Here is a 24,593-nt window from a genome sequence, read left to right as displayed (position 1 = left end):
ACGAGATTTCGGACCAGTCACATTAGGTCGCTTTTCTCTTCCCTTTGGGTCAATATAGTTCCGCCTCTATTTTAGCTTTTATATGCGATGAGTTTTTAGCCCAGACTTTGATGCACTTTGTTTTCTTCTGTGGGCAGTTTATCAAGCAATAATTAAGATCAATTTTGAAGAAGCAAGGTTGTAATCAATGTATGCCATTTCTTTACTTTTAGCAGCCACTCTCGACTGTAACAGTTTGCTGCACCTTAGTTTTATAAAAAAAAGAGCCATATGCCACTGGAAAAAGAATGATGTTTTGATACCATGCTCACTCTTTGTTATTTCTTTTTACATGTCCTACTGCCCTCTGGATTGTATGGTAATTTACAGATATTTCTATATGTAGTGTTGCATTGTATTTTTACCTGCATGGAATGATCATCAATTTATTCGTATTATTTAATCTGCTTTTATGCTAATTTGTATTAGCCTAATAAAGCTTGACTTGACTTCGTGACTTTTCTTCCAGCAATTTCAATTAAAACAACTGACAATTGTACATAAATAGGAATAGGGAGGAAGGCAAATCTAAACTATTTTTGCCCACTCAAAAAGTTCCTTTTTTTGGATATGGGCAATATTGTGGGTCCTTATCAATTATTTTATTTGATTTTATAGGGGGTATCTATGGAGGCCACCCCTAGCACCAGTGGAGGGCAGGCAGAGGAAACATAACAGTCAGCCAATATGTTAGGATATATTGATATTCAGGTATGTTAAGTGAGGCATGGTATTAGAATATCGCGAAGGATCGTCTGGCAAAAATATTTTATTCAAAATATTGTTTATCAATATATCGCACCATTGGTTAATACTACAATATAAACACGCAGTAAAGTTATCTTTTTTATAAACAATTTTTAGCCCTTATAGTTATTTCAGACAATATTTTTAACAATATTTTGAGTTGGAATTGTTAAGTGAATCAACTGAAAAAGGTCATTTCAAGCATAGTACCACAGTGGAATGAGACATGGAGGAAGGAAAGACTACCGTCTGCAATAATAGGAAGATCGTGAAGAGGTAGAGTTTAAGACCTTTCTTGAATTGCACCGAAAAAGGAGCAAGTCTAAGGTGCAAAGGGGAGGTCAGTTTAGAGTCTTGGCTCTGTTAATAAGGAGTTTTTTCAAAACTGTTTTATGGACGTCTGAGCAGAAATAATCCAGGAATGCAATACAACGAAGGCTTTTAAATTGGAAGCTAAACGATTCCTTATGAACAAATTCTTACCCTAAGAGGGATATGCTCACTTGCTCGGATGTTGATATTGCATTTATGTTATTCCTCCCATCATATTGTAAAGCGCTCTGATATCCTCTGTGATCTTGTTTGCGCAATATAAAACTTTATATATAAATAAATAAGAGCTTAATGTTTTATATAAATTCTTTTCTGTCATAATTTCCATAGGGCATGCTTGTAGAAAAGCCTTACTTGCTCTGCAATTTGGCGAAGTGGGGCTAAGCTGTTGGTAATAGGGTAAGTATCTTCATCATACTGAAAAGGAAAACAACTTGTTTTTAAAGTACGTTAAAGGAGATACAGGAGGACTGACAGCAATGTAAAAAGAGCTTCCAATGTGTTAGTTTTAAATGATCTCTTAAAAGGTTTGAAATTAATATATGGACCAATGCAATAGAATGGACATGGAAAAAGATACAAGTCCAGAAAAAAAAAATCTTTAAATCTAGGCTAATGGCATAGGTCTGGTCCGGATAGAGAATGTGCTGGGTTTAGTCCAAATGAGAAAGATAACCTTTAAAGGAAGTGAACATTTAGGGCCCGATTACAAGTTGCACGTAATATTCGGACCTATGCATAAACTCCTGTTAATACATAGGTCAAATTACGAGTTTGAAGGTATTTAATCCATTCGATGATTATTGGATGCATTAAATAACTCAAAATGTGTTACATTTTGACAGATTAAACTCGCTGAAATTTAATAGGGAAAAACATACAATATTTACTATATCATGCAGATTTTGGTGTGCATGTTGTTTCCCATGAACTCGTAATAGGTGTTATTTATTGCACATGATAAATAACTTACCCGTGTTATTGTTATTTAACTGCAGTGATAAACAATGCCGTATCTCGTCATCAGGCCCTAAGTCACTTCTCTCAGAGTTTTATATTGTGCCAACTTGACCCGAAGGTATCTGGTATCAGATCGCTTTACATGAGCACAAGTTGCGTTACACAAGGACACATTCATTTTTGGTGGGCATGGGGAGATTAAGTGATTTTACCCAGAATCACAGTCTTTGCCGATACTCAAACCCGGTTCTCCAGATTTGAGGTCAACCGCCCTAGCTGTTAGGCCACATCATCTTACCCTTGCATTATAGAAATGATTATTACAATTACCCAAAAAGGAAGAAGGTTAATATTGTAATTGATATAGTTGTGAATAAAAACTTCATATCGGTACTTAATGATTATGTGGCTGCAATAACATAATACTGAGCAAATATTTGCAAGCATTATTGGTGATTATGGTATTTTCCTGATAATTCAGTGATGTTGCTTTTGCAGAACCCTGCTGAACTATACAAAAAAGATATAGAAGGAATGCTTGAATTAATCTCAGCCACTGGTAATTATTCGAGCGACATCCCAGTCCATCATTATTTTGCGCACTATGCCGCCTCAGTTTGGACATATGTAAATCAGTCTTGACCCTCCTCCAATAGAAACAGTTCAGCCTGAACTGGCAGGCCAGGTCCTCCCTGAACCAGAACACAAGCAACCTGCTGGAGGGCTGCTCTGCAACCTTATTTTTACAAATGAAGTAGTAATGCCTGGTGTTCCGTAAGGTATATATGTTTTGAAAGACTGGTAAGTGAGAAAAGCACTCACCTTTGGCATCTATGTTCCACCCATGGATCAATCTTCTGAATACTGAAAGCACAAACTCAGTCCTTATTTCTTCTGAGGTATCACAATTGTCTATAAAAATGGAATTATAGAATCACGTGTTATTTTCAGGGCTAAAAAACAGCAACTGTTTAGTAGCAGGTGCTACACAAAAGGGCACATGTACTATTTGGTTCACCTCTTCCTGTAGCATATGAATGCTGGAAGTCAAATAACTCAGTGCAGTGCTTAAATATTTAATTTCTGACTGAGGAATACTTTGGAATAAATTATGTGCCTCCTTAGATAGGTTGGTGTCACATTATTGGTGCATTTGACCTACCTCCAAATACACAGGGCAGTCTTGTGTGGGAGCACATGACTCTAGAAATAGGCATTTTTTTCTGGACAGTGAATAAATTGCATTTGAGACAGAAACCATTCAGTCTCAGACAGATGGAAGCCCATAGAGAAATATGTTTGGAAAAATGATCAATTGAAAGAGAAAAGTACATTTGCTGCTTGATAGGCAGGCCAGCGGATGTGCTCAGGAATTCAAAGAAAGAGAGAGAATTTGCTATTTATGCGAACATGAATTAAATTGAATTTGCAATACAAAAAAGCCATTCCCAACCAGATTGGCAGTTCAGTGTTATGTGAGAACGTGATTGGAAACAATCTTATAAGAAATTATCCTGTAGGTTCCCTTATCAAAGCAAAATCATTCTTATATGATATTTATATGCCAATTTAACCAGTGTTTGACCAGTGGCCCGGTGGCAGTGGGCTGATTGGTCAATACTTGGAGAGTTTGTTGCTTCCCACGCTTCTCCCCCCGCTGACTACGAGCGGAGGCGATATTATACCGAATACTGGTTTTAAATATTGCTACTAACTGTTTTTAAACTTATGCAGGTCCTGACATTATTTTGCTTCCAGGGGTGAGCTGCCGGCTGGGGCTGATCGTGTCCTCGCGGGCTCCCAGCGGCAGCGGGCGCCATCTTAGCTTGGGCAGAACTTTCCATCACAGCCCTGCCACTCCCCCGCCGCTCCGCCCCTATTTAGGAGCGTGCTTCCTTCTCCCTTCGTGTTTGACCAGTGGCCCGGTGGCAGTGGGCTGATTGGTCAATACTTGGAGAGTTTGCTGCTTCCCACGCTTCTCGCCCCGCTGACTACGAGCGGAGGCGATATTATACCGAATACTGGTTTTAAATATTGCTACTAACTGTTTTTAAACTTATGCAGGTCCTGACATTATTTTGCTTCCAGGGGTGAGCTGCCGGCTGGGGCTGATCGTGTCCTCGCGGGCTCCCAGCGGCAGCGGGCGCCATCTTAGCTTGGGCAGAACTTTCCATCACAGCCCTGCCACTCCCCCGCCGCTCCGCCCCTACTTATACGGACAATATGAGGCAGCGCAGCGGACGAGCGCAGCGGGCGCGACGGAGGCGCGCCGGAGTTGCGCCTGAGTTAAGCCCGTCTGCGCCCGTCCGCGGCCCACCGGGGCCAGGGGCACGAGATGCTGCCGGTTATGTCACATACTCACCATCCCAGTTGTGCCAGCTCTGGACCCCCGGCTCCATCGACCCCTCCACATTGACCTATCTACAAGATCTTGGCCTTTATACCCCCCCACCCCACTACCCTCCGGGACAGTATCACATTTAGCCTCACTACCTTCCTCACCCTTCTCTACTTCCCCCCCACCCCCGGCCCCTCCAGTTCCTCTGTTTAGCACCTCGGCTGCACTCCTGAACACTAGGTCTGCAGTCAATCATCAATACGAACTTTTTGACTACATCGACTCCCATGAACCAGATCTCTTATTTTTAACTGAGACCTGGTTCAAGACCGACTCCCTGCCCAACGTGCTTGCCGCTTTACCATCTTCATATTTCGCCATTCGAGCGGATCGCCCAGAAGGCAAGCGGGGTGGAGGAGTGGCCCTAATAGCTCGTACTGATTTCAATTTTCAAGTTCTCCCATCCCCCCTTATCCCTGATGTAGATCACCTGGTGGCTCGTTCAACCTCCCACCAGGCCCCTCTCACTTTTGTCTTAATCTATCGCCCTCCCCAACCCACTCCCTTATTTCTTTCCAATATCCAGACCCTTCTGGCTACCCTGGTAATTAATAACTCTTCTGTACTAGTCTTAGGGGATCTTAACTTCTGGCCCAGTGACCCTGCCGAAAGTCCCCAATCTAAGGAGTTTACCAGCCTTATGAATAGTTTAAACTTTTTGCCACTGATTCATAGCTCCACCCATATACATGGTCACATGCTAGACCAAATCTGGTCACTGAACGTTCCATTCACACCCCCCACTATATCCCCATGCTCATGGTCGGACCACTCTACTATCACGTTCTCCCTTGCCCTAGCGCCCATGGTCAAACCTCCGCTTCCCAAAAACACCTGGGTTCGGAAATGGGGCAAAACAGACATGCCTTCTCTCTGCTCAGCCCTGGCCAAAACCAGCCCTGATTTATCTGGCCTCTCAGCTACCTCTCAGTTGGCCGCTATTAACAACTGGCTTACTGTGGCGGGTGACGAATTCGCCCCCTCAAGGCGGCTTACAGTCAAACGGGCCCACGCAGCTAATCGCTGGTTCACACCTGACCTCAAGGTAATGAAACTAGCTGCAAGGAGGGCTGAGCGAGCTTGGAGAAGCACTTACGATCCCGCACAAAAGGCAACTTACTTGTCTGTCTTGCAAACCTATAAAAAGGGCATCCTTGAAGCAAAAACCGAATATTATACCAACAGGATAATGACAGCTGAGTCCCAATCAAAGGAAATTTTCTCCACTGTCCACGAACTAGCATCATCTAGTAGAGCTACGGTCACCATCCCCCCTTCCCAGTCCTTCTGTGACTCGCTCAATGAGTTCTTTATAGATAAGGTGGCTAAAATCAAACTCTCCTTCCTCTACTTCATCGGGTCAAATCAGGCTCTCCCCTGGATTTCGCCCCTGCTCGTATTCTCAAGGAAATTTAATCAGTCTGTCCTATACCACCTCTGACCCTTCTTAATGACTCACTCATACACGGTTCTGTCCCTAGTCCACACAAATCGGCAATTGTTATACCAATCTTTAAAAAAACGGACGCCGACTCATCTTCCCCCTCCAATTACCGTCCCATTTCACTCCTGCCTTACCTTGCAAAAGTCCTTGAAACCCATATCACCACCACCCTGAGCACCCATATTGAGGCAAATCATTGCCTCTCCCCTTGTCAAGCTGGTTTCCGCCCCATGCACTCTACAGAGAAAGTGGTCATCTCAGCAATGGACAAATTGCGTGAAGGTATTGACACCAACCTTCCGCAAGCCCTGATACTCCTAGACCTGTCCGCCGCTTTCGACACGGTGGACCACTCCACCCTTCTCCACCGTGTCAGGGCGGCGGGCATAGAAGGCTTGGCCTTTTCATGGCTTGAGTCTTTTCTCGCTGGGAGAACTCAAGCGGTCCGCCTGGCTGGCTACGCTGCGACCTCCCGCAAGGTAGAGTGCGGGGTCCCCCAGGGCTCATCACTTTCCCCCCTTTTGTTTAACCTATATATTTTCCCCCTCATTTCTATGTTACAGCAGCTGGAGGTCACCGTGTTTAATTACGCGGATGACCTCCAGCTAATCTTCAACCTATCCCATTCATCTTCATCTGCCCTGAACGTCCAGACAGTAATGACGTTCATTCATGATTGGATGAACTGCAACCACCTCAAACTCAACCCGGACAAGACCGAGCTGGTTCTGACCGGAGGTGGTTGCAGTCCATGGTCCCCCTCTTTTTGGCCTCTTCCCTGGGTGTTCCCCCACTCCCTGTGTCTAAAGTAAAAACCCTGGGGATTGTTCTCATTTCTCAACTCACTGTCCACTCACAAGTTAGTTTTGTGGTTTCCTCTTGTTTTTTTCCCCTTAGAATAATCAGGAAAGTTTCCCGTTTTTTTTCTTCCTCTGCTTTAAAAGTAATTGTGTTGGCCATGGTATTGTCTCGTATAGACTATGGTAACATAGTCTATAATGGGGCCCCCGCCTACGCGATCCATCGTTTGCAACTGGTGCAGAATCAGGCGGCTCGCCTGATCTATGGCCTGCCCAAATACCATCGGGTCACCCCACTGCTTAAAACATTACACTGGCTCCCAATAAAAGAGCGTGCCCTTTTTAAACTCGGTTGCCTTACCTATCAGGCCAGATCGGGCACTGTTCCTGAATTCATCTGTTCTGCCATTAAGCCCTACTGCCCTGGCAGAGAACTTCGCTCCGCTCATTTGGCCCTCCTCACCATTCCTCCCTTTAAAAAACAGAAAGCGGGTGGAGCGAGTTTCGCTGTCTTGGCTCCAACCTTTTGGAACTCCCTCCCGGCTACCCTGCGTACTTCTCCTTCCTACCTCCTGTTTCGGAAGAACCTTAAAACCCTCCTTTTCACGCAAGCCTACCCGACTTAGACCCCTCCTGTTGCTGCCGACCACTGTTCACCACTAGCGCCATGAAACCGCCGGGTAAACGAGCGCTGTACAAATGTTTTTAAATTCAAATTTAAACCAATGTGCTAATGTAAATGACAGTTTCGTTAATGTTTACCAAGTGATTTCCATCATTCCGCATATGTCATTTCACTTTCCGACAGAAAGTTATATACACATCATAAAAGCAGTCCTATAATAATCGAAGCACAGTATTTTCCTAATGCTCAACATGGAGTTCTCCCAGTCCTTCGGTCAGAAACCAACAAAAGGAATCCATTCTGAATCATGTAAGAATCATAATATGATTTATGTTGTATATTTTTCACTCATGACCAAGTTAATAAATGTTTACTTTGTGCAGTGAACCATTAAAATGCTCTAGATCCAAACGCCATATAGTATTATTTTCAACTTGTATATCCTTGTGATCGATTGTCCTGGCTCACATGTCGGATGAGCCATCTATTTTTGAATGAGGCAGATCATAACAGCATGCAAGGTTTCAAAAACAGGCCAATAATTAAGGGACCTGATTCACAAAGGTAAACTTACACTTTTGTATTAAATCAAAATATAGGCCTGTCCTATCTTTTTATGTGCAGAGTTAAACCTCTCCACTGCGGACTCTCCGCAGTCGTAAAGTTACTATTAAACCTTAGTTTGTGAATAATGAAAAAGAGGTAACTCACACCAAAGTGTAAGTCTACCTTTGTGAATCAGGCCCTAAAAGTCTAAAATGCTCACTCAGATTGAGTTAGCTAGGGACCAATTTCATACTGGTTGGGTCTGGGTAAATGTGTGCAACTTATGAGAGAACAAATAGCAACAGTATTGGTACAGTTGCTTACTCGTCGAAAGCTTATGCAGAACAACTATATGATAATACATTAGTCGGTAGCCACAGCAGTGGCATTTATAAAGGATGTGAAGTCATTACAGCTGGCGTCACAAGCTAGCTTCACAAGTTCTGTTACATGAGCTAAGATCTGACAGGGGAATTAGCTGCAGAGTTTAAACACCCATCCACTAAATGTAACATCAATTTGACAGGGACTGTGGAATCCACCGCACATAACAAAACGTGTAGCACTAGTCTAAATACTCAGAAATACTTTGAAGAAGCTCACCTAAATTCAGATGTGCAAAGTGAAATTAGAACTATCAATGTGCATTGATAACATTACAATGAAATCTACAACAAATCAAAAAATTACTTGGGAAGCTTTACCTTGAAATAGAGTGTGACAATGCTTCTCTACACTTTACAAGAACTTTTAGAAAAGCTGGGCAGAAGTGTCTTACACAAAAAGCACAAATTGCCAGCTCTTATGTTTGGCAGTTCCAGCCTATATTACATAGATTCCATCTTCTATAATTGATAAAGAACACACACACACGCGCGCACACACACTACACAAGAGTAAGTCACAGCAAAATCTTTGTAAATCAGGACCAGTGTGTCTGCGTCTCATTATGCATCCGTTCCGCATGTACGCTGCAGTGGGGGAACATCCTTTACAACGCGGATGTTACCCCGCAATACCTTTACAACGCGTATTTTAGAACGCAAGTCGTAACTACGACTTGCGCTGGAGGGCGCTAAAGGACAGGAATAGTACATTTACTATTCCAACACCTTCCCTACTGTACGTAGGCTGGTGTTGGAATAGTAAATTAAACTATTACTATGTCAGCACCCCTACAGCGCAAGTCATGGTAACGACTTGCGTTGTAAAATACGCGTTGTAACGGTACGCGTGGTAATACCATGCGTCGTAACAACGTACATCCCTGCAGTGTATTATGCACATTACAGAGTATGCCAAGCTGAGCCGACAAAAGGGCTATGAGCGGTTCATAAATTGTGATGGCGAGGCATAGTGATGTGGATTGGGATGACCTAGTACCACACCCATGCATCAACCTTGGCAATGCAACCTTTCACTTTGCCGAAGAGTGCATCTGTGTGCGGTGTGTAGGGGGTAGACACATATCAATGATAAACAAGGCTAGGTTGCACATTTGCTTTTATGAAACTGAATAAATTAGAATTGTGCTTGCTCAATTGGCCCACACTTACCCCAAAAAAGGGGGGAGGGAGAACTACACACTTGGATATATATTGGAAGTGTTTTTTGCAGACCTATCAGAAGGAATAGTTGCTGAGTGAAGCTGACATGAATTTCTCTTTTCACAGCCTCTGCATAAATCTGAGCTATGGTTGGCACATGTACAGCCATCTGGTTTCTGTTCCCTGTTTTCTTCGGGGCTCGTTTTATACAGCAAGCTGTTTCTCCTGGTGCTTTATGGCATTTGCATATTATTTTCCATCCTCGCTTTTTGTGCAATTTGGTCAAATTAGTGTATGCAAATATTGTGATTGCTCTTTATATTTACATTTACATTTATATGTTGTTAATTATTGTGCTAACTAGCAATCATACATGCAGCATTTAATTAGCATAACTTCGAAAAACAGAAAAAAGGAACAATTAGCCGTTCAGGTTCAATTTGCTAAGCAGTGAAAAGACTCAGTAATTAGCATTGAAAACATGTTTTACATTGTGAATCTCTCTGGAGGAATATATATTAAAGTAATACAAGAGCATCCCAGTAAATTGATGGTATCTACAACAGCATTGTTTCTTCAAATTACTTGGGAAAATTACAAGTCACTAAATCATTAGTGTTTTAAACAACAACATAAAGATGCAAAAAGAATCCAAAACAAATTAAAATGTTATGGGTTAAAGGAAGCAGAGCAGAATATATCCCTAGCTGTTGGGCATTTAGCAATTTTGTAGCCACTTTATTCTGCATATTTGTGTTCTTCTGCTGCCATAATGCTTTATCTTTCTGAACTGAGGAATTACTTTTATGTACACAAATGTGTCTGTGAGACCCACAGGAAAAAGAGATAGTGATGTCATAACAAAAGAGAAAGAGACAATAGCACTTGAAGAAGTCACCAGCCAGGAGGAAGACACCCCACCTAGCCTGCACAGAGCACACAATCCATAGCATAGAGTAGCTGCTGCACATCCTGCCGGTAACTGTGCCATTCGTCCGTATGCATCTTTAGGCATGATGCAGTGAGACTGAAGCATCCCAGTGATATCCAAAGGGAGCCCGATATATCTATAGGACACCATGGGCCGTGTTAGAGAATTGCCCTGTGGGCACAACCGCCGTTTGGGACTGCTTTGTGAACCCCCGGGGCACTTGGGTATTACAGAATTGGCCACAGACGCTTGTGCGGCCCCTTCTGTAAAACATATAGTGCTAGCACACATGTAGCACCTGCGCTATCTCAAGAGGGTGTTCCCACGTCTGCATGGGGGGCATGGCCCCATGGAAATGAGGGAATCGCTTTACCTCTGCGCCCCGCCGTATTATAGACACTGGTGCAAAGGCAAAGAAGCTGTCAGGAGGGGTAATGACAGTGCGCCACAAAAAGGTGGTGTACTCTCAGTGCGCCCCCGATGGCAGCCCTCTGGGCCAGCCAGACCTCCCCTGGAAGGAGGTTGCAGTCACTCACTGCAGCCGCCTGCAAGGAGATCTCTCTCACATCTTAAAAGTGCAGGCGGCTTGCCACCTACACAGTAAACACGGAGAGGCTTCTTCAAAGCCGCTCCGTATTTCACTTGAAAGCGCTGCCCCCAAGGCAACATACGTTTGTGGCTTCCCGGGGGGCAACACATTCATTCTAAGATGGCACACTTTCCTTGTTTGTGCAGGGTGCACCTTTTCAAAGGTGCGCCGTGGCACAAACAAGGAAAGTCCCCCATTTTCGTAATACGGCCCCAGGATGCAGGTCACTTCTCCAGCTCATGGTCCAGGTGTACATGGTAGCTTCAGTGTTTGGGATTGGTTTTCCTCTGGCCCTGGATTATGTTGCTTTCAATGGTAGTGTAGACACCTAAAGCCTATTTCTCTTGACCTTCCAGTGGTAGCATTGTTGATCAGTTAGGCTTACTTTAAGAGCAGGGTAAGTTGCTTGGGCTCTGACAATTTGTAACACTCTGGGGCATATTTACAAGCCCATATCCCCACCATAACATCATTTTTTTTGACATTGTGGTGGTGATAGGGGCTTCACCTTATTTACAGGGCGGCTTTAAGCCACTTAACGTGGCTTAATGCTGCCTTGTTTAAAAGGCCTTCTTTCACGCTATACTTAGCGTGAAAGGGGAGAGCAATGGGTGTTGCTCTGGGCATTCCACTGCAACACTCATTGATTTGGACGCTACCCCATATTTACAAGGTTGGCAGTGCTAAAATTAAGGCCAAGGAAAACCTGGTCCTACCCTGGTGAAATGAGGAGAAATGTTGAATAACTCCTCATTTTTGCTGTTTCCATGTGCGCTGCATTGTGCAGCAGACGTGGAGACAGCAAAACGCCAATGATTGTTTATGTGCAGGACGGTGCCCCATCTGCACATAAACAATCATTTAAAAAAAATGACATTCACAACTTTGCATTAAGCATCACACATAGAAGTTGCAAAAAGCCATTTAAAGATTGTTTATATGCAGGAAGGGACACCTTCCTGCACTTAAACAATCTTCCCCTGCAATGCAGACACCCTTGCACTATGGTGCAAGGGTGCCTGCATTGGCGCTAGGCAGCTAAAGTTAGCGCAAGTGCAGGGGGAAATACAGGGCTGGGCCATATCCTTGTAAATATGGTGCTACACCATATACTTGTAAATATGGTATTTTCTTTCTTACACCGCATTAACATCGGCCCGTTCTTCTGGCGTACACACGAATACTATACACAGGACTTACCACGCGGGTCCGATTAGGGAGACACATTTCCACAGCCTTCGAGGTCTGAAAGTGCACGAGGCAAGGTTGTCCCCTCTCACCCCTCCTTTTCGCCCTCACGGTCGAACCACTGGCTATAAGGCTACGACAGGGGGGCATACAATGGGGCATCCCAATCGCGGACGTCACTCATAGCGTCTCCATGTACGCTGACGACCTCTTAATATATATACGGGACATCACAGATGACCTGACTCCTATATGGACGACGCTCACTGAATTCGCGGACGCCTCCGAACTCAAAGTAAACTGGGACAAATCCACGGTGTACCCATTCCATCCGAAGTTACCCCCCCGCGACATATGGGTGGGGACTCAGAGGGTGTCCTGGAGTATGGAGGATCCCCGGTACCTTGGGATCCGTCTTTACCATTCCCCTGCCGATATTTTTTAGGGCAACCATTGCAGAGCTCTTGCTAGCATTAGGTCAGCAGTAGGATTTTGGAACAGGCTCCCGCTGGCCCCGATTGGCCAAGTGGCTTTGGCTAAAATGATAATGCTCCCCCGGCTATTATATCACTTCACGAACCTACCGGTGATCCCACCCAAAACCTTCTTTCGGGACCTTAACTCCCTTCTTGGCACGCTCATTTGGGGGTCGGGCAGACACAGAATAGCACTGAAGACACTACAATTGTCTACCACACAAGGAGGCCTAGGAGCCCCATCCTTTGAGTCTTACTTTTTAGCGGCACAACTTCAATGGCTATCTTATTGGACGGCGGGTCGACACATGAATGAGAGACACACCCCAACAGGCAGGGTTCCCACTCCGTAACTCACCCGTCTCCTCCTCCCCGGCACCAAGCCGCGGCGTACTTACCCCCTACAGGTAACGGTGGCGCGTCAATGCATGATGCGAGTTCACCGCATGTTGTCCGGGACGCTCCCATACTCCCCACTGTTCCCACTGGTGGGCTGACTTAGGCACAAAACGCACTATACGGCCAACGTGCTAACGGCGTGGACAGCATGTGGGATCACAGACATGGAGTCCCTCTTCGAAGACTGGCAGATTAAACCATTCCAACGCTTTGTGGACGAGTATGGTCTCCCCCCGGGTCAGTTCCTACAGTATCGCCAACTTCTTGAATGCTTTCGCCCCCATCACATCCTCCAGGCCGGGGAACCACACACACACACCCGGTCATACATACAATCTTATACATGGGGGTTGAGCGACATTTAATCACCTGGCTATACAGGGCGCTTCGTAAACTTGCAAACACACCCCTAACGAACTTACGTACCACCTGGGAGGATGAAACGGACGTCCACTACATGAGACGGAATGGGCTAGAGTCCTTGAATTTCCAAAAAAGGTGTCCAGGAATGCCCGATTTAAAAATATACAATTTTATATACTCCACAGGGCGTATCTGACACCGACGCGCTTGCAAAAATTCTACCCCGACACTGAGTTCCTCTGTCCCAGATGCCATTCCCCAGAGGCTGACTTTCACCACATGTTCTGGAGCTGTTCCACTCTTCGGTCCTTGTGGCAAACTGTCCATGACACTCTAAGAGACCTCAGGGGACTTACAACCCTGGGCACTTGGGAAGCTAGCGCGCTGGGCATATTCAGGATACAGAAACACCTTAAAGAACACAAGCGTTTAATCTCACTAGCACTATTACTAGCAAAAAGGAGTATAGCCATGCACTGGCGATCCCCCACGGGCCCCTCTTTAGCGGTATGGGTAGGAGCGGTATATAAGTGGGCGGCTGCGGAGGAGGACGCACTGCGCAAAGAAGAGGTCAAGGGAATCTGTAAACACCCCATTTCCATGGAGTGGGCCATACTGTTACACTGCTTTAAACAATCAACACGTGGTGAGGAGCTGGATGCCGGCCCGTCCAACCCCACTACCCCCCACCCACCAACGCAGACACAACTACAGACCTTGAGCCCCCCCTGAAGGCACACTCGTGTTGCTGACAGATGCACCCCACATCCTGTCATACTAGACAATTGAACCCCGCCAATATTCCAATGTAGCCCCTCCCCACGCGGCACTGGTGTGCTGCTGCACAACCCAGCGAGACGCACACCACCCAGACCCGTGTCATATCTCCTATACCCGCACTCTGTACTTACATGCTCCTCTCCCCAGTTTATGCCCCAGTTTCAAGTACTACAGTTGCATACAGCCTACAGATCCGTTCCACATGTCACCGATGTCATAATGGACTTATATAAATGCAGTATCTTTCATTGCTTATATGTCTGGATACATGATTTGTAATGTTTAAATAACGAAATTCCAATAAAAACAAGTTTAAAAAAAAAATACTTGTAAATATGGTGCAGACCTGCGTTTCTAAAATGACGAAGTGTGTCATTAGCCTTCTTGGCTTAATGACACGCTTCACCACTTTACAAGTAAATATACCCCTATATTTATCACATATCATAACGGCAAATGTGCGGCTCGAGAACTTTGTCTGTTAAAAAATCTTCTCTCCATTTACAATAGAAAAGCAGAGCAGTTAATACAGATCACAAAAAGGAAAGCCCAAGTGTCAAGTGGGTTCTTGCCTTCTCCCAATATGATCACTATTAGTTGTCTTAGAATTTCAGGCTTTATGCAAGATTTTTTTGTTGTTCAGGAGATTCCCAGGATTGATGGGCTTTCAGTGGCCTGTAAATTAAATGCTACTAGTTAGCATGCAGGACTCATTTTGCCACTCACTAAAGTAGCGCTTTAAAACATGTCTCATGGCCTGCCACTGCATCCTACAGTACTATTTTAACTTACCATTTCGACCTGGCAAAATCAACCGTTTGCCAGGCCTAAACCTTCCAATTAAATTCCTATTAGTCACCCCTAAGGTATACATATTGGACTCCCAGTACCACTCTTCAGACCACTTATAGACTTGTTGAAGACTCAGAAGAAAGACTGTTCTGCTAACCTTCTGCTGGAAGGACTGCCCTGCTGCCCTTGTGCTGGAAGGACTGCACTGCAGTCTGCTGTCCTGCTGCGCCTGAGGAAGGAAGACTGGGCCTCCTTCTGGAACCAAGGAACACCAGAGCAAATCCAATGGCTAGCTGGATGGCTTCCTGTGTGAGCTACAGGGACATAACAAGCTCCACAGACCTTGGAACTTACCCACATGTTCCTGCTGGTCCCTGCTGGAATGAGGCCTAGCTCACAAGTGGTGCCCTCGAGGTCCTGGACCCTTGGTGTGGCATTAAAATGGCTTGGATTACTTTAGCGACTTTTTGTGGTTCAAACACAAAAGTATTATGCTTATTATTTGAGTGGGCTTTCATGCCTCTCAACTAATAACCCAATTTCTTACAGGGCTATTACAACTAAATGACTAACGCTCCAGGATTCATACATACTCCTTCACCACCTTCAACAGAAATTCATAATAGAACAATCAGAGCTCTATAAAGTTACATCAATGAAACTAAACTTTGAGACTGACCCATTTCTTCCCAAAACTATAAATGTCAATTCTTTCTAGATGGTACATAATATTGGGAGAAATAAATCTTATTATACAAGTCAAGTCAAGTCATAAAATTTGTATAGCGCACTACATACCCAGAGGGTCTCAAGGCGCTTAGGGAGGGGAGGAGGATTACTTGTCGAATATCCACGTTTTAAGTTGTTTTCTGAATGCTAGGTGGTTCTGGGTAAGGCGAAGGTGAGTGGGAAGTGAGTTCCATGTTTTAGCCGCCAGGTATGAGAAGGATCGACCTCCCTTGGTGTTCTTGTTGATGCGAGGTACAGTGGCGAGGGCTTGGCTGGAGGATCGTAGTTGGCGGGGTGGGGTGTAGAAGGACAGTCGTGAGTTGAGGCATTCTGGTCCGATTTCGTAGAGTGCCTTGTGTGCGTGGTTGGCAAACTCACCAGGTCATAAAGTCGCAAATCTGTCTTGGGTACAGTCAGGCTTATTTGTAAAAGTGTAGCTCAACCCTAGGTAGCTGTGGCTTTAAGCAGTCAGGCTTTAACAAAGGAACAAGTGCAAAGCATTTAGAAGTACCAAAACAATTGAATTAGAAAGACACACAACACAAAGGAATTCGACACAAATTTATAAAATTCGAAAGTATTTTTATACATTTTTAGACACCAAAATGAGCAAAATACACCTAAGGGTTCCAGAGATATACATTGTTAAGGAAATCATAAATCACTGCTTTTCACTAAAATTACAAACAAGCATTGGCAACTATATCAGTCAGCAGTTACTTTGAAAACTTTGAAAATCATTTGTAAAGGTGTGTTCGGACTTGGCAGGACAGTGACCTTTCAGTCAATGCAGTCTCCAGTCCAGTTCCCGGCTCAATGGGCAACCTGCCATAAACATAAATGGAGTGGGATCCAGGATGCTGGAGATGCTGGAGGATGCTGTGGGTGCTAATCTGGTTGACGGTGGTCTTCATGTGGTCACTACTCGGTCCACAAACACTGTGGGGTAAATTTGGCTGCAGAAGTCATTGTCCCATGAAGTCCAGGTGAAGTCCAGGCAAAAACCAGTTGCCAATGTTCTACTGGTGCACGATAACAGTGAAACCAGTGGTTCCCTTTAACTGAGGCTAGTGCTCATCATGAATGACCAAACTACATTCTGACAACTCTACAGGGTCCAGCAAACTCAGGTGCAACTTTTGAGCATCAAGACTCGATCTCCCAGGCTACACTTTAGCAGTCATTAGCAATTAAGTAACTGCGGCTACCAACTCGCCAAGGCAGGCTTCTTCAGCTTTTGGGGCCCTTGAACTACTCAGCCAACTGAATCTTGGATTTCATCTCTTCTTTCTGGGGCTCTGGGACAACTTTTATTAAGCAGGGCACCACAGGCATAGTACTCTCTTTTCTAGCCCAGGGATCAGCAGGTGTAGTCCAGTCTTTGGTGCAGACTGTATTTGCCAGGACCAGGGAACAGCAGGGAAGTCCTTTTTTGGTCCTCTTTCCAGTGCAGACATGTTCTGAGGTCTGGATGAAGGGATGCCACTTTTATGCCCACAACTTGTCCTCTAGGGATGCTGTGACAAATGGGCTAACAGGTTCTCTCCTGGCTGATGACGACTTCCTGCAAAATGTGACATCTGGCTTTACCAGAGTGCAATATTCTGCCCACTCCAAAGAAGGCAAAACCCGTCTCTCTGTGTGTGGAGCTTGGCAGTCCACCCTAGAGTTGGGGCTGCCAGAGGGCTACATTCCCACCAGAAAACTGGTTTGGCAACTGTCCCCAACGTCAACCTGTCTATCAGAACCAAAGAGCAGCCCGTTCCATGTGTGTCCACCCTTTGCCCTTCAAAGACGGCTTCCCGTTTGAAGCTCGCCTTCTAGGCTCACACCCTCTTTGGCTTGCAGACAGGTATAGGTAACACTCTTCTAATGGGAGTCCGCTAGTGTGTATTGTCCTGGGAGTCATTCACAATTCTCATGAGGAGGGAAAAAGACTGACTCGAGACCAGCTAAAGTAAATGGCCACTCTAAAACTTGTGCAACACAGTGGCAACTTTCTCAAGATATCCAATAGCTTGCCAAGGTTTGATTTATTATAACTATGACAGACAAGAACATGCTTTTCTGATATGCATAAATCCAGCTCTGGAGTGGCCTCTCCTCACTGGCCAGCCTTTAAGCGGCTGAGCCAAGCTGCTCTGATGAGGTGTGAAGTGGCCAGAAAGGAAACTAAGAGAAATCTGGTAGGAGGAGATCTGCAGTGGCAAAGCAAAAGCAAGGAAGTGGGCTGGGTAGCCAAACTCGTCTTCAAAGAGGGAGACAGACTTAAGAGCACAGACAGACCCACCCCCACTTCCTGCACCCCCAGCCAGATGGGAGCCCCAGTAATTGAATTATCAGACAGGCTGGAAGCGTAGTGTTAGGGAAAGTTAGCCACGCCAGTAGGTTGATTTAGCCAGACCTTAAGCTCCAGGAGAGATTCTCTCCATTTTGGATTTTAAAGAACAGTGCTTTCTGGGACAATACTAGCCAACACTTTGGTCAGTGCTGCCCCCCTGCTTGTCCTCCCAGAAGCCTGGATAAATATGGGAGAGCTGCCCCAGCAACTCAGAACCTCAGAAATGTTTGTGAGTCATATGTTTGTGTGATCAAGGTCAGATGAATGCTGCCTTTGTTTACTTTTCCACCGCTCCGATGCAGAAATTTCCCTCATAATCACAAATCAAAAACTTTGATTGTAAAATTACTAGTAGGTTTGCTTGGTCATACTATCTGTCTTAAGAATGTTCTTCCTCGTGAGTAGGGCAGTGGAGACTTATAAATCCCACTACTGGATCTCTGTTTCCAGCTAAAATTAGTGTATGCCATCCAGACAGAGATCTCAACCCAGTCCTAGGAGGAACACTGTGGCCCACATTAGGATGGCGAGCAGACTTTGCCCGCCCGCCCGCCATCCTCACGGTACAAGGGACCGCCCGCCATAAGTGCGGGGGTCCCGTGGGGGAAATTAGGATGCGCCCACCACAGTGGCGGGCGCATCCTGTATTTTTAACATTGCGGTTCAGCACCGCCTGCCGCAATGGTAAAAATACATGTTGTGCATTTCAAAGCACAACGTGACAGGCTGCCTGCCACATTGTTCTTTGAAATGCAGGGGGGGTACCCTAGGTACCCCCCATGTGCACCCATCACCCCCCGGAGTCCCAGGGGGCCCGCAACGGGCCCCCGCAGGTAGACTCTGCATGCCTTTCCGTGGCGGCAATGGAAAGTGCCCATTGTAATACGGCTGGCGGTGTCTGATAGACACCGCCACCATATAGGACCCTTTTGCGACCTGGGCGGAAAAGCGGTGGACGATCTTTCCGTCCGCAGCGGACCCCCCAGCCATGGTAATATGGCGGGGGGTCATTCCGGCACGGATGGCGGGCGGATCGTCCCCGCCAGGCCGGCGGTGGCTACCACCGGCCTGGCGGGGGCGATCTGCCCGCCATCCTAATGGGTCCCTATGTGAGCAAAGATCTCAGCACATAGATTTGCCTTTGTGGATTGGGCCCTAAATTTCACCTCTACTGTTTGTTTTAATTCTTTTTGTAATTTGATATGCTATTGTGTATTGTGTGATTTTAATCAATCAACAAAAAAAACATACTGTATTCATACATCTAGATGCAGTTTCTGGAGCTGTATATTGTCAGTTATTCATTTAGTAACCAATCTTCCATTAATGGAATGGCTTTTATGTGCTCTTCTCCATATTGTATTGAAACTGCATGAAGTTCTTCAAAAACCTCTCTTTTCCTGTGTTTGTAGGGGTTGGCCAGTCCAGTACTACGCTGTCCATCGCAGAGGCTCCTGGACCGCATTGTCCGACGCTATGCAGAAGTGCGTGATGCCGGTAGTGTTTTCATGGATCACTTCACAGACCGGGACAAAATGCGCCTCCTGTACACTTTGTCTATCAATGCACATCCTATTGTCTTACAGGTACTTTTTTAGTCATAGGAAACAGTCACTTAAAACTACTGTGGTGGATATTTGACAACATTGAGTTTGGGCTATGTGTGATCTCAATAATGATCTGAAATAAATTAATTTCTTTCTTTCAACATGATGTCTCTACTCTAAAAAGGCAATGTGCATGATTAATACATTATTGTATCATAATATTAATGTAATATAATATAGACGGAAGGCTGTGACAAATAGACATGAGTCACATCTGAGCCCTTAGGTGTTGTCTCGCAACGTCATTGCCCACTCTAAATATAAGAAGATACTACAATATATCACTGCATTGTTATCTTATGAAAGCCACTCAATTTTAAGGAGAATTGATGGGCTGAGAGGTGGTACTTCTGCTTGCCAGCATGGGCTGCTGGTTTAAGAACTGATTCAACTACAGTGATTTATTCTGGATGGTGTGAATAGTAATGAAGGTGGGGCAGAAACAGAAATGTGAGTAACCAAGCAACAAGAAAAAATAGTATCACATGTTAAAGCTTTTGGGCAAAATGAAATGAAGGTAAATATGATGTAAAATAATAATTGAAGGGCAGCATTAAGATAGTATTTCCAGAGCACATTAAGACAGTCATTAGTAATATGGAAATTGGATCAGTACTGGATTTGGAAGAAACATGGGTGTGATCGAAGAGCCCTGCTAATTGATGGAGAAAAGTCAAATGGTGTCTGCCACATATAATATATGGAATGGAAGAATAGGTGGTTGGGCAAGAGCATTTTTATCGAATCTGTCATTTTAAGTTAGGAGCTATACTTCGGGCAACTAACCAGCAGGAGCCCACAAGCCTAGTATCACAGCGAGGTTTGTATGATATCTGTTTTCCATGGACTAAGGCCTACTCATGCATAAATGCCCTCCTGCCCTGAAGGGCAGGCATGTATGGGGAGTCTTCCAGCCTTAACCTTTCTCATCAGTTTTTATGAGATAAGCTGATCCAGCTCCTTACACTAAGACACTTTGGCCAACTCCTACCCTGTGCAACCTGTGCTGAACAGATCCTCTGTGAATCCACTGGGCAATATGCCTTATTTACTACATCTTCCCCAAAATAATCTTTTAGCAGAGAAAGGGAGGAAACACTGGAGCAGAATTTCAAACATGTTGGCATACTGCAGACAGATCACTCAATAAATAGGGATCTACGTAGAGATTATTTAAATACCATGAAAAACTGCAAAACATAATGTGAATAGACGAATCAAATGTATAGCCACATGCCAAAATACTATTTCAAAACGAGGGGGCTTTGGTCAGCTTCCTTTTCCCATTGTTTAAGTGGCAGTCAAAAGTTGGAACAGTCTACAACAAAGCAAAGTTTCAGTGTGATCATGAGACAGCCCTCTTAGACCCTTGTCCTTCTTAGAGTAACCTTTGTTTCCTTTTGAGTTCTTGCCTACAGATAGCTGTCGGTTGTCGAAAACCTATTGTTTACAGTGCAATACATAGAGTGGCCCTTGGATCATCCACTCACCCTTGATTGGATGACTTTCAAATTCAATTTCAGTTACTGGCTTCTTTTTTGATGGATTTTCTTGCCATCTTGGAATAGTAAATTATAATGACACACTAAAACAATTATTTCAGGATGGCCACCCACAGCAATGTGCATGCAAGAAGGCCATCTTTGAACGATTTTCAAAAATAGATAAATCATTCCAAGATGGTCTATGAGTATGCATGCGCAGATACAGCAGACAGCTTGAATTCATTTTTTGTATATAGCAAATATATTTAAGATAGGCATCGTGGAATACTTTTTGCTCAAAGCATATAAAAAAAATACTGTTCCATAATCGCTGCTGCGCATGCACATTGGCCACCTTGAAGCAGCTTTTTCTATTGCTTTCAGTGAAATTATTTCAAGATGGCTGTCGTGCCTAAATGTCCATGCACAGCAGCCATGGGGAGAAACTTAGCATTACCAAAGCAAATAGCTTTCACGGGAGAGTCTTGTAGGCTTTGGCAATGCTTGTTGTTTTCAGACAGTCATTAAGTATTTGAAGTATCATCATGCTGAGTCGAGGTGCTTTGCCTATGCACATGAGTATATTTTGAGGAAACGGGGTGTATTATATAGTATGGTCATACTACCTCACCACGTTATACCCATAAAAATTGTATTTTCTGTGTCTGATGCATTTTTAAAACCTTCACCTGCACCAGAGCTCATTTCTTCTAAAATCGCCAAGCAGGCACATCACTAGCAGCGGACACTAGCGATGTTGAGTGATAGCGTTCCTTCACGGCCGCCATCGCGTTTGACGCGAGGCCACGACCCCTGACAGGCCACGCCCACTCCCACTACAAATGTGCCTTCCACGCAAGCGCAGCGGACGAGCGCTGCGGGCGCGCCATTTGCGCGCCAAAGGCGCGCCTAAGGCGAGCCCGTCTGCGCCCGTCCGCGACAAGACCGCGACAGGCGCAGGAAATTCTGCCCTTTCTTGCTCCCACATTTCCTACCCGCCCAGCGACCTCCTTCAACTGCAGGTCACTAAGCATTGTCCATCTATACTTGACCCAGCCGCGTTGGTAGGCCCAGTTAGTTGCAAGCTCTGCCATTGGACCACTGGCCACCACTCAGCCCCTTCACCGGCCGACCTACCTCCCCTTCAGGCTTCTCATTCCTTCTTCAAAGGTGGTCTGATTAATGCACGATCCATGTGCAAGCACAACCAAGATATACATGACCTCATCTTGGAGTCCGATCTCGACTGCCTCATGATAACTGAGACATGGCTAACGGCAGACAGTAACCCTGACATTGCTGTCGCCCTACCCCAGGGCTATTCACTCTACAGGCAAGACAGAGTTAAGGGCCGAGGTGGAGGTGTCGCAATCATACTTAAAGACACCCTTCCTTGTCATACCTTCAGTCTAGAGCTCTTAAAAAAGACAGAAGGACTAGGCTTCTCTATTAAACTGAACGAAAACACCTCCTTCTCAGGCGGACTTATCTACCGCCCACCCGGCAAAGCCTCCGAGTTCCTCGACTCCCTGTGTGATTCCTTAGGACTATTCTCACTCAGATACCCATTCTTCACCCTCCTAGGGGATTTTAATCTACATCTTGAATCTACAACAGATGCACAATCTACTAACTTCATTCAAACCCTAGACATGTTCAATTTTAAGCAACTTGTCACTTTACCCACTCACTCCCTGGGTCACACCCTTGATGGAGTCTGTACAAACTCTCCCTCACTAATTACACTGCCCCCTTTGCCTCAGATCTGGTCTGACCACTCCCTAATCCCATTTCGCATTCCGAGCGTAAATCCGCTTATCTGCAACAAAGCTACTCCTCACCTCAACAATCACATCAACTGGAAAAAGGTCCAAGATAACATCATTCTTAACCCCATAATGCAAACCCAAACCCCTACCTTATCCGGTAACGTCGACACCGACGCCGATCTTTTTCACAACTGGATCATACAAGAAATGAATTCCAGAATCCCGCCCCCACGTTCCCGTACCTCCCGGGGAAAAACCAAAAACCAATGCCCCTTGGTTCACACCTGAACTAGCCAATGCTCATTTGCTATGCAAAAAGGCAGAACGTAAATGGCGAAAGACATACGAGGTGGCAAATCGTATCACCTATATCACCATAAGGAAAAACTATCTTTCTGAAATTAAATTGGCCAAAAAAAACTACTACGTTAACGCCATCAAAAACTCTGGCCAAAAACAAAAGGCGCTGTTCGCGATAGTAAAATCGTTCACGCAGCCCAAAGCACTTCTGCCTGAAATTCCCCCTTCTCAGATATTCTGCGACCAAATTTCTGACTACTTCGAGGACAAAATTGCCTCTATTCAAATCAACTTCCCCCCTCCAGCTACTCCTCCTGGGCCCCCTCCTCCGGATCCTCAAGGTTGCTTTCTCAGTAGCTTCTCACCGGTCACTTTAGAGCAGACTAGAAAAGCAATCCTGGCTTGTAAATCGGGCTCCCCGTCTGATCCTTGTCCCCCTAAAATACTTCACCAACTAATTGACGTGGTTAACCCGACCATCAACAATCTAATCAATTCATCGCTCTGCTCAGGCTTAGTACCCAGCCGTTGGAAAAAGGGAATTGTCAAACCCCTCATGAAAAAGGCTAATAAACCCCCGACAGACCTCACGAACCTTCGCCCTATATCGCTGCTCCCGGCTTTGGGGAAGATAACGGAACAACTAGTTCTTAGTGAGCTAAAACGCTTCCTGGATAATAACAACATTCTCCATCCCCAACAATCGGGCTTTCGGCCCAAACATTCGACCGAAACCGCACTAATCGAACTGTCTGACACCATAAAAACCCTACAAGATCAGAGGAAAAACTCCATTCTCATCCTTCTCGACCTAACGGCGGCGTTTGATACCATCTCCCACTCCATCCTCATCAATAGACTTATGGACATTGGCATCTCTGATTCCGCCCTATCCTGGATAAAGTCTTTCCTCTCTGACCGATCTCAAACCGTCGCTCTGGGCCCTTTCCACTCCAAAGATAAGCTGGTCTCCTCAGGTGTCCCGCAGGGATCCATCCTGAGCCCTCTCCTTTTCAACATTTACCTCATTCCCCTCCTGACCCTGATTGAATCATTCGGCATACCTGTCACCTCGTATGCCGATGATACACAACTCATTGTGCCACTAGAGGATCAATCCACTAAAGCAGAACTCAATCTTAAACACTGCTTGACCGAAGTCTTCCGTTGGATGGACAACAATCACTTGAAGTGTAACTCGAGTAAAACGGAGATCCTCCCGATCGGAAAAAACACCTCCTTTTGTCCAGCACTCTGGTGGCCGGACAATTCTGTTGCTCCCCCTCAGACAGTGTCATCCGCCAGGAATCTCGGCGTAATCTTTGACTCCGACCTCTCCTTTGATCAGCATGCCAGCACCGTCGCAGGTAAATGCTTCGGAACGATCAAATCTCTCAGAAAGTTCT

The 24,593-nt window shown here is 45.2% G+C and overlaps 1 protein-coding gene across 2 annotated transcripts in view; it reads left to right on the top strand.

Annotated features, from left to right (window-relative positions):
- The window catches only part of DIPK2B (divergent protein kinase domain 2B), a 262,885-nt gene that overhangs the window by 153,856 nt on the left and 84,436 nt on the right, over positions 1-24,593 (top strand). For both annotated transcript variants that reach the window (XM_078656189.1, XM_078656190.1), the window contains exon 3: positions 19,440-19,613. In XM_078656189.1, the coding sequence (XP_078512315.1) occupies positions 19,440-19,613 (174 nt within the window). The remainder of the gene's footprint in view (positions 1-19,439; positions 19,614-24,593) is intronic.

Source organism: Lissotriton helveticus, chromosome 8 (genome assembly GCF_964261635.1).
Source record: "Lissotriton helveticus chromosome 8, aLisHel1.1, whole genome shotgun sequence".
NCBI classification, from domain to species: Eukaryota; Metazoa; Chordata; class Amphibia; order Caudata; family Salamandridae; genus Lissotriton; species Lissotriton helveticus.
The sequence above is the reverse complement of the archived record's forward strand: the minus strand, read 5'-3'. Positions and strand labels throughout refer to the sequence as shown.